Source organism: Arachis ipaensis, chromosome B07 (genome assembly GCF_000816755.2).
Source record: "Arachis ipaensis cultivar K30076 chromosome B07, Araip1.1, whole genome shotgun sequence".
Lineage (NCBI taxonomy): Eukaryota > Viridiplantae > Streptophyta > Magnoliopsida > Fabales > Fabaceae > Arachis > Arachis ipaensis.
In genome coordinates, this window is record NC_029791.2 from 114,611,020 (window position 1) to 114,622,444 (window position 11,425).

The 11,425-nt window shown below is 34.3% G+C and overlaps 1 protein-coding gene across 1 annotated transcript; it reads right to left on the bottom strand.

The window, feature by feature from the left end:
• LOC107605926 (rust resistance kinase Lr10-like) lies at window positions 113-2,734 on the bottom strand. Its single transcript, XM_016307873.2, has 3 exons — window positions 1,912-2,734; window positions 1,616-1,651; window positions 113-1,254 (listed from the first exon to the last, which is right to left on the bottom strand). The coding sequence occupies exons 1-3, from the start codon at window positions 2,636-2,638 to the stop codon at window positions 122-124; spliced, it is 1,896 nt and encodes a 631-aa protein (XP_016163359.1). The 5' UTR covers window positions 2,639-2,734; the 3' UTR covers window positions 113-121.

Sequence of the window (11,425 nt, forward strand, 5' to 3'; positions counted from 1 at the left end):
ACAAATATTCTATTAGAAAAATTACAAAAAGCACTGCTCATGAATATATATTTATTTATACACACCCATTATTGAATAAAAATAATACAAGTTTTATAGGGGAATAACCCTCTAAAATTTGTTAAGGGGAATACACAATTTTTTTAGAATCACTAACTGATGATACATCAGAGAATAGCATTGAAGTGCTAAAATCTCCAACATCTTGTGCAGGTATATCATGTGAATATATGTAAGGCTTAGGAGATATTTCCAATTCTTCATCATCTTGTTCTAGCATCTCCACAACTCTCTTCATTGAAGGACGATCACTAGGCTTTGTTTGTATACACCATAATGCCACAATCATCATCTTTTTGGCCAACTTCATCTCCTCATCTGTGTCATTTTCAATTACAATTTCACTTCCATCATGTAACTGATTATAAACCCAGAAAGGGAAATAAATTTGGCTAGAATTTTTAGCCGATGTATTTAGATTCTTTTTCCTACTTGCCATCTCCATTAACAACATTCCAAAACTATAGACATCAGCTTTATCGGAAATTGTTCCAATGTTTCTGTAGAATAGCTCAGGAGCCATGTATCCTATAGTTCCTCTTGCTGCAGTCAAAGACACTTTGCTATCACTAGTGGGACATAGCTTTGCAAGTCCAAAATCAGAGACTTTCGGATTGAAATTCTCATCAAGAAGAATGTTTTGAGGCTTGATATCAAAATGCAGAATCTTCATGTCACAACCATTATGCATGAACTCGATGCCACGTGCCACCCCAAGGGAAATTTTGTACAATTTTTCACAAGTTAAGAAAACACCTTTTTCATGTGAAAATATGTACTTTTCTAGAGACCCATTTTCCATTAACTCATATATAAGAGCACGTGTTAGTCCTTCCACACAGAAACCAATGAGTTGCACTACATTGACATGGTAAATTCTACCAATAGTAGCAACTTCACTGATAAATTCTTCTTCATTAGATCTGGTCTTAGTGTTATTCAACACTTTGACAGCTACAAGACGACCACTTGGAAGTTTTCCTTGAAAGACAGAGCCATAGCCTCCATTTCCCAGTTTTGTTTTGAATCCTTTGGTTATGTTCTTGATGTCTTTGTAAGAGTATCTAAATGGCAAGATTTCATTGTTATTTCGCAGAAAATCTTCAATGGTGTAATACGTGCCTAAATTCTTCTGTCGCCATTCGCAGAAAATGACAAATGCAATTCCAAGCATGAATTTGCCAACCAAGAACACTAGAAATTAAAGGAAATGCAACAAGAGAAAACCAATCATAAGGAATTTAATTGACTGAGATAGTGAGATGAAATAAAAGAAAAACTGGTTACATTTTAGATTTTAAAATTAAATCTAACAATAGGTTATACTTATTATAACTTTTTTGGTACGTATTAAACTTCAAATTAAATAAGTTCGACACTAGTCATTTTGTCAAGATTGGAGGATACGACACTTGAGATTTTTTTTCTTTTTCAAGGTTAGCTTCTTCTCTGTTCATGCATTTAGTATGAGTTGATTCTAGTATTCCAATGCACTCACAAATCCAAAGTTAAACAAACAATTAAAGATACATAAAAGAGAAAGACAAGGACTTACATATTATATAGTATATCCATTCTCCAATGACTTCCACTGCAAGAAACATACAAGCAACAAGAAAATTGTTAAATAATAACATTAATGTATGCACACACATAGTAAGAGCATATATTGTGGTTGAAATTATACTAAGAGCAAGGTGGAAACTCGGATGCAGTTCTCTTCATGTGAAGGTGATAATTGAATATCATTAGATGACAATTTAGTCCAACACGCCAAATCGTCTCATAATTTTTAACTATCAACTTTATACGAGTTTGCCTCTGCATCTGAGTCTCTGCCTAAGAACAAACCTAAAGGAGTGGGTGAGTGTTGACTTAAACAACGAAGGTTGTTATTTTGATCATCGAAGACAGCATGTTGGCAAAAACACAAGCCCCAGGGAATTTCAAACCCGTAAAGCAGCATTGTACGGATATCTACGCAAGAGATGTTTCCACCGTCGATTTCACCCGGCCACGAACTTGGATACATCCACTCTACGCGACACGTGTCTTGCAGTCCCAACTCTTGCAAAGTCTTGTTACCATCATAGACATGGAAGCTGCTACTTCCACGCGCATAAGAACCGTTGATGCAAGTTGCAGCAGGAGGGTCATCAACTTCGGATCCCACCGCGTTTGGACACGTCACGTATAGAATCTGCTTGTGATGGTGTTGATATGATTTGTAAGAGTTGAAATTATAGGAGGCCAGAAAATAAGAAGAATTATTAATAATGGTGGAATCTACTAATCGGATTGTGGAGTTGTTGTAATTAATAGACTGAACATAGAATTTTCGTGATTTGAAGTAAAGAAAGAGTTGGTTATGATTGTCGCAAGAGAGGGTGTTGTTGAAGGTGGGATCACCGCAGTTAGGTGGAGTGTTAGTTAGTGTGAATGGATAGCTTATGTTATGCGTTCCGCACCACTGACTGGAACACGTAACAGAATCCGTTACTCTGCTGTAACCGTTTCCACAAGATAGGAGTAAGGCCAACACCAACACCAACACCCACACCACCATGACAGGTTTCATTTCTTCCTTGGTTACAATAAACGATAGAGTAAGTGGAAATGATGAAGATTGTTATGTCAGTTTCTCCATATATACTTATATATTACACTAATTATTATTTGAAATAATGAAAAAATGTGCGAAACTGACTTTGAAAGTAGCCAGTCAAACATATAAAACATATGGACCACGGCGGCACTTGTAACAGTGAATGTATATCACGTTCTTCTTTAGTTTCTTTATCATGGAATCTCTCCTTCTCCGAAATAGACATTGCAAGTTGCAGCACCGTACCATTGTCGAACTATGAAGGATATTGCGAGTTTGCTACATATCACCAATAAAATTATTATATATATACAAAAAAAATTAATTATCATACCAGTCATTTTATTTATTTATCTATTTATAGTTTATTAGCTAATTTTTAATATATATATGTGTGTGTGTGAGAGAATCACGATTTAACGTGTAGTGGAGTCAACATCATGGTCATGAATCTTATTGGTTTCTATGAATATGTACTATCGGACTGTCAAATTCATAAGTCAAAGTCAGCCACAGTCAGCTTCTTTATTTATTTAATTTTGATCATATACCAACTTTTTTAGATCATGATGCTCTAAGAGAATTATTACAGAAGTTCATTCTGAGTAGCTTCTTAATACAATTTTTCCACATTTTATAGCCATGACTAACGAACTTTGGACCCAAAAAGGCAAAACCAAACAAGAAAACGGAATCATAAATATTCTCACTCGGTCACACCTTTAACATTATATTGTTTATCACTTTATCCATGAAAATTCCAAATCAATCTTCAAACTTTTTTGAGCGACTCTTTTTATAGTTTGATTCTATCTTTTTTATTTGAAAAATTTTTACTCTCCTTTTTTGAGAAATATTAAAATAGTACTTCTCTTATTTTTATCTATAAAATATATACTTTTCTCTTTTTTTTTTGTGTAATTAATCTCCTTTAACATTCTTTTGATTAATCTCACACGGTCATCACACCTATTATTTTTACAATATTATTTGTTCACACCCTGATTATTAAACTATTTTAACAATTGAAAAAACCACCATCCTAAATTAATTAGTTATTACCATGCTATGATTGAGTGAGAAATGGTCTTCATCTTGTTAGTTTCTTGACCTCGACCTGAGTGACAATATTTGCAGAAAAACAAAAGAAAACAAAAAATATGACCTTTTAACGCGCATCTGTGAAAAAATAATACAGTATTTGAGTTGCATATCAAACCCCAAATATGGTTTTTGAAAAATGATGAATAATTAACATTAGAAATAAATTTATTTTCCTCATAAATAAAGTATTCTGAATATCCTTTTAGTTATTATTTTGCTGTTGAAAATAATTGTTAATGGGATAAAAAAAATTTTATGGAAATAAAAATGTTACAAATAATTTTTGATAAATTTACACTTTCTAGAATGAATAATTACATAATTGAACAAAAATAAAATAAATAAATATAGATGGATCCTGCCTGTGACATATGGAGCAGATGACGTCTAAGAACTCAACAAGGAATAGAACCCATTACAGATCATTACTCTTGAATAGAAAGGCTCATATAATCAAATACTTTTTCCTAAAAAATATTTTTTTAAAAAAAGGGTGAGTTTTGCAACTCAGTGACTAGACAGTACATCTATAATTCACATAAGACTATCTAAACATTATTATGAAAATAATTTTAGTTAGAAAATAATAATTTATATGAATAAGTGAATCAATAAGGGAGTTCTCATACAGAAATCAAATCAAATAGTCCACACTTGGGCGGCTCCACCTCTAAAGGTAGCCCTTTCCTCTAGCGTGTCCGTACGGAATAACAGATCCAACGTGTGGCCTACACGTTAGGCTAGCAACGCCCCTGCTAGGTGAGGTCTGAGCCAGATGCATCTAGGTTAACGTCATAACCGCCGTTAACTACGGTTTTCTAATACGAGCCTCCCAAACCAATTCAAAACATATAATTTCAAATACAACCAATCTTTGATCTTTCAAATATATACAAAATACAATCAAATCAAATAATAAAGTGAAAACGAGGCAAGTTAAAGAAAATGACCTAGAACAGAATAAATGCACTTCAACAGTAACGGCAACATAAGCTCCGGTAGGATGCTTAAACCGGAAGCAGAGGCAACTTTACCCGCAGCCGCGTGCAACTCGACGGTGACCTCCTTCCCTAGCAACGACAGCAGCAGCGACAACATGCACCACCGGTACCCCTTTTCCCGGCGACAAGCTCTGCCACGTTCTCCTTTCCCCTTCGCAAAGTCCCTCTCTGTCTCTCTCTCTCTCTCTCCGGCCTCCTCGGTGGCACAGTGGTTTGATGACGGCGAAGCTAGCTTCAACGGCGGCGGCTAGGCTCCGGCAGTGACGGCGACGAAACCTCCCTCCTCTTTCGTCACGGCTCTCTCTTCCCCGTGCGTTCTCTTCTCTCTCCTCGGGCTCCCCTCAGCCACGGCGACGGTCTTCCTCGCGCAACCACCATGACGACAACAACAACAGTGTGGCCCTAACCGGCGTCGTCCTCCTTTCCCTTCTTCTTCCTTTCTTCTCCCCCTCCGTTTCCCCTCTCTGTTTTCCCTTCTTTCCTTCTCAGCTGTGTGTGTGTGTTAGAAGAGGTTTAGTATAGACAAAAATTAGGGTTAGGGTTGGGAAGAAGGAATAAGGGTAATTTTGGAATTTTGATAAAATTAGAGGGTACGGTAGTAAAAAAAAACTTGGGACATTACATTCTACCCTCCTTACAAAAATTTTCGCCCTCAAAAATTGATAAAGTATGCAAAATGTTACATGGTTTTAGCCTTTACCGAACATGAGAAAGAAGTATAAAAAAGGCACAAAAAGGTTACAAGATAGGTTTGTGTTAGAAAGATGTGGTTAACATTTACACAGTCTTATTCTCTTGATAAGTGAAACACATATGACGCTTTTCACTTTGTTCATCACTCCCAAAGTACATCCGAAAGTCAAACATTACGACTAATTTTTCAACTTGTACCAAAATCTCCTTAACTTCCTCCTCATAATACTCCTATTTCATAATCTTCTTGACCTCGCACACTTACAAGTTTCACCTTCCGGGTCTACGAGCCATGTCCTAAAAACTAATACATCGCTTGCTATATCTAGGGATTACACGTTAACCATAGAATCTCGAGTTTACTCAAAGGAATATAAAACTTAGGAAGAGAAGAACAAGCATCCCAAATGATGTTCGCAAGAATTCGGAAGGATGCATAAGGTCACAATTAAACAAGGATGTTCAGAAATAGCAAAGTGTACTAGAAGGAGAGTCAAATCGCATCTTAACAAAGAAACCTGAATAAAAGAATTTCGATAGAAACAATAAAAGAAAGATAGAGTATTAGGTCAAAACAAATTCAAGATGAATGGAAAGAGTACATAGCTCACAAGAGATGGACACTAAAGTCGATGACAATGTTCACAAGGGTTTAAAAGAATGGTTAAAAACACAATCAGGTAGGATATCCATCAACAATGGATACAACTAAGAGAGAATCATTTCACAATTTCAAAGAAAAGATATGAGACGAACATTTCAAAAGAAATGATAAAAGCATAAATACTATCACGTCAAACAAATTCAAGTTGAAACAAAGATGAAAGGTTTATGAAGTGAAAATTAATAGGAGTCACGCGCAAAATATTTTTCCTCAAAAATCCTAGAGAATACTTAAGTGTACAATCAAGTAAGGATATGCATAAACAAAAAGATAAAATCAACAATAGAGAAAACAAAGCAAAACATAAATCAAGAATATGACAACACAATTTAGAATCTGCAACTTAACCGTCATAAAAAATGAATCAAAAACAATAACTATCACAAATATTAGTATGCTACTTTTCCTTTTCTATAAAAACCTTCAACTAAGTATCTTTGAGATTATTATCATGACTATAGACATTAAATAATTTTATCAATATAAAATTTGATATCTCCTAATTCAAAATAGTAGATAGATTACGTAAAACATGACAAGAAATGTAATTGAACTCTTTGTTATCCCTTAAGCCAAGATTTACATATACATTTAGGTATTTAACTCATTATAGTCACTGTTGGTAAAATACAGTCATATGATTTTCTATGTTCATGTAGCTAGACTTGGTATGTAGTTACAAATAAATTGACATATAAAATAATGATAATAATAAAACTAAAATTTGAAGTACTACCAATTAATATACTAAAATCAGTTAAAATAACTACTTTTTTTTAAACATAATCCAAACACATAGTAAAAGAATTTTAGAAAATTGGTATGAGGTCATATTTCTTATAAAGATAAAACACCAAAAAGAAAATTCACCTTCATAAATAGTTAAGTGAACTTAAAGCTCATAAACTAAGGTCAAACTCAAATACATATATTGAATCTAAATATTTGAAAATATATCTCCCAAATCCTTGCCGTATCTTAGAAAATATATCATTTTTTTTTTGTATATACAGAGCCTTTCTCAAATTTCCAACCCAGAAGTGAGACTAAGAAATCCAAAAATAACCGTTACATACAAATCAAGAAACTCAGCAATCCAATCACCAAAGAAATTGACTTGCTTGTTATTTAGAAAATCTCAATGATCTCTATTAATATTAGTCATATAACCACATTTTGGGTTCAATCATAGTAGAAATCTATTTATCACTCTTCTCTTCATATATATTATTGTCTTGAGTGCCCCATGTATACAAATTGTAGGCTTGTAGCTTTCTAGAAAACATTTAGCTCATGTTAGATTTTATTATCTTATTATCAGAATATATAAGAAAAATCAGTCAAAATTGCAAAATTAACATTTAGGATTCTATAATAAAATTGATGTAAAATGTCAGTTAAATTATCAAAATCGAGGTACAAGATCTGGCAAGACAAACTGAAAAGGATGCAATTTCAGTGTATTAAAAAGTATAACAGATTTATTGGCAACTCTCTATTTCAGGTCAAACGTTCTTGTATTCTCTGTCACAAGAATAGCATTTAAGTATATGCACAAAATACAAAAATAAAAAAAGCAACTATATCACATGAATGGCAAGAGACATGACAAGTGTGGTCCGTGTCAATGTTTTTGTTGTAAGAATTAATAAGAAGAAAAGAAAAAAAATGTTTTTTTTTTTTGAAAAGATTACACCAATTAATTCATGGCGATAAAAATCATAAAAAGTAGTATTATCCCATGCACTCCATTAACATAACACTTAACAGTAAAACCCCCAACATATGCAACAATTCAAGGTTCAAACTAGAATATGGTTAACTTGCACATGGTAAAGTAACTTCAAGCAAAATGCCATTTTTTTTTGGGATCATAAATTTAAAACAAAGAAGCAACTGAAAATCAGAAAACGAATTAAGAACTTGTGAATAAAGGGTCTTCAATGAAAATCCAAACAAACAAAGCATTGCAGAAGTGCGAGGGTAAAACTTGCATTAATTAAAAGTTTAAAACAAAGGTCTATAAAGGAAGGAATCTTGAACATTCAAAGCACTTTTCCATAAAATAAATAATGTTATAGTATTCAAAAATCAAACAAATAAAATGCATAAAAAGGGAGAACTAACCAACAAGTATAAGTTCAAAACTTTTGAAAGGTATTGAAAACAATGCTCAACCCGGGTGTTGAAAAACAACAAAAAATTTTAGATTTCAAAACATGATTGAAAAACAAACGAAGGAGGAAAGAAAGACCTTTCTTCAAAATTCAATACAATATTCAGTACGCAATAAACTAAACTGGTTTGAATTATTTTTCACTTAGTCCAAAGCAGCATCAACCAGTAGGAAAACGAAAAAGAAAAAGAAAAAGAAAGCACGAGTTTTGAAGAAGTGATTACTACACAGAAATTTCTATGCACAAAATTCATGTCCCATAATTTGCATGCTATTTTAAGTCTTTTTATCATGAAAAATATGAAGTGTTGTCCGTAACTGAAAAGAAGTAAAATGAGTCAAAATTGAAATCCAAAAATTTCATAATCAGAGGAACCATAAGATTGAAAAGGGAAGAACTTGAAGGTTCCCAGAAGAAATAGTACCCTAAAAAAAAAAAACCACGTTCAACAAACAAAACCATACCAGAACAAATTATCAAACAAAAAGCTCAATTAAACTTTCAGATCGGAAAAGATCTTCAAATCAGCTAACACATCATAAAAAAAAATTTGCCACACCTAAACAGAGAAAATTATAATTCCAATCTAGCAAACAAGAATAACACTCCATGCATATGTTTGTCACGTAGTTTTTCTACCTGAGCAACCGAATAACAGTTTTTTAAATTTATTGATTCGAGTGGTTCAAAATTATGTTAACTTCAAAGATCATCAACATAAGAAAAACAAACTTGTTTTATCGAAATCCAGAACAAAGCATCTCAATCAACAGCTAAGTAAATCTACAATCCACAAATTCAAATACAGTTCTATAAAAGGAATAAGATAATAATTTACAGCAAAACATATCGAATCTTCTAGATAATGGATATCTTGAAATCGAAAACCATAGAAAACAACATGAAAATAAAGAAGATTAAAGCAAATATTCATAAAAGCGAGGAAGATTAGAACTAGCTACAAGGTAGGAGTCGCGAACCGGAACTGAAACTAAAGCTACTGCAAAAACACGTTTGAGAAAATCTACCAAAGGATAAGTCAAAATTGGGTACAAAAGGACAAGAGTAGTAAGAAGTGACAGAGGACAGATGATCACAGTAATCAGAAGACAACAATGATATAGAGGACAAAGAGGACATTCCTATAGGCCTTTGATAGTCCCACAATTTGTACAAATAGGCGCGCTTCTATTTATACAATTGTGATCCTACCATAGGACACTTGCTCCATATTACACAGATTAAACCTAAGCTCTGATACCATTCTGTCACAGCCCAAAATGAGCCATGACTAGCGCTCAGGAAAAAGAGTTCCCTAGCAAGCCTAACAGATTCGAATATAAGATAAATAAAAATGTTACAAATAATTTTTGATAAATTTAAACTTTCTATAATGAATAATTACATAATTGAACAAAAATAAAATAAATAAATATAGATGGATCCTGCCTGTGACATATGGAGCAGATGACGCCTAAGAACTCAACAAGGAATAGAACCCATTGCAGATCATTACTCTTGAATAGAAAGGCTCACATAATCAAATACTTTTTCCTGAAAAATATTTTTTAAAAAAAAAGGTGATTTTTGCAACTCAATGACTAGACAGTACATCTATAATTCACATGAGACCATCTAAACATTATTATGAAAATAATTTTAGTTAGAAAATAATAATTTATATGAATAAGTGAATCAATAAGGGAGTTCTCATACAGAAATCAAATCAAATAGTCCACACTTGGGCGGCTCCACCTCTAAGGGTAGCCCTTTCCTCTAGCGTGTCCGTACGGAATAACAGATCCAACGTGTGGCCTACACGTTAGGCTAGCAACGCCCCTGCTAGGTGAGGTTTGAGCCAGATGCATCTAGGTTAACGTCATAACCGCCGTTAACTACGGTTTTCTAATACGAGCCTCCCAAACCAATTCAAAACATATAATTTCAAATACAACCAATCTTTGATCTTTCAAATATATACAGTATCAAATCAAATCAAATAATACTCTCTTATCAAAAATCCTTTTCAATCATATGAAATGTCAAATATACTTTACAAATTCATAGTATATGAGTATTTACAATACTTTAATGTTTCAAAAACACATATTCAATAAAATCAAATATTCTACAATAATACAAAACTTCATCAAATATGTATATAGTCTCATGTACAGATTAAAAATTCGAATTTCACAAAAATAATATTTAGTTCAAATAAATCCATTACTAAAATCAAATTCAAATCCTTTGTTAATAACTTGTAAGTATAGTCATAAATTCAAGCAGCATATATCAAAATAATTATAGATGTAAAGCCAAATAATTATAAATATAAAGCCTACTCACAACTTGGTCCTGAAGGACCGAAAAGACCAAATCCGGAGTGCCAAATTAAAAGATGAGGATGGTTGGAATAGGATAGATTGAAAGAACACAGTGATGGCAACAACTCGGACTAATCCCGCAGCAACATTGTAATAATCACAGCTATAGCGGCTGAAACAGAACAGAACGGAAACAAGGTAGCATAAATGGAATAGTAGCAGAGCAAAAGTGAAAACGAGGCAAGTTAAAGAAAATGACCTAGAACAGAATAAATGCACTTCAACAGTAACGGCAACATAAGCTCCGGTAGGATGCTTAAACCGGAAGCAGAGGCAACTTTACCCGCAGCCGCGTGCAACTCGACGGTGACCTCCTTCCCTAGCAACGACAACAGCAGTGACAACATGCACCACCGGTACCCCTTTTCCCGGCGACAAGCTCTGCCACGTTCTCCTTTCCCCTTCGCAAAGTCCCTCTCTGTCTCTCTCTCTCTCTCCGGCCTCCTCGGTGGCACAGTGGTTTGATGACGGCGAAGCTAGCTTCAACGGCGGCAGCTAGGCTCCGGCAGTGACGTCGACGAAACCTCCCTCCTCTTTCGTCACGGCTCTCTCTTCCCCGTGCGTTCTCTTCTCTCTACTCGGGCTCCCCTCAGCCACGGCGACGGTCTTCCTCGCGCAGCCACCATGACGACAGCAACAACAGTGTGGCCCTAACTGGCGTCGTCCTCCTGCCCCCTCTTCTTCCTTTCTTCTCCCCCTCTGTTTCCCCTCTCTGTTTTCCCTTCTTTCCTTCT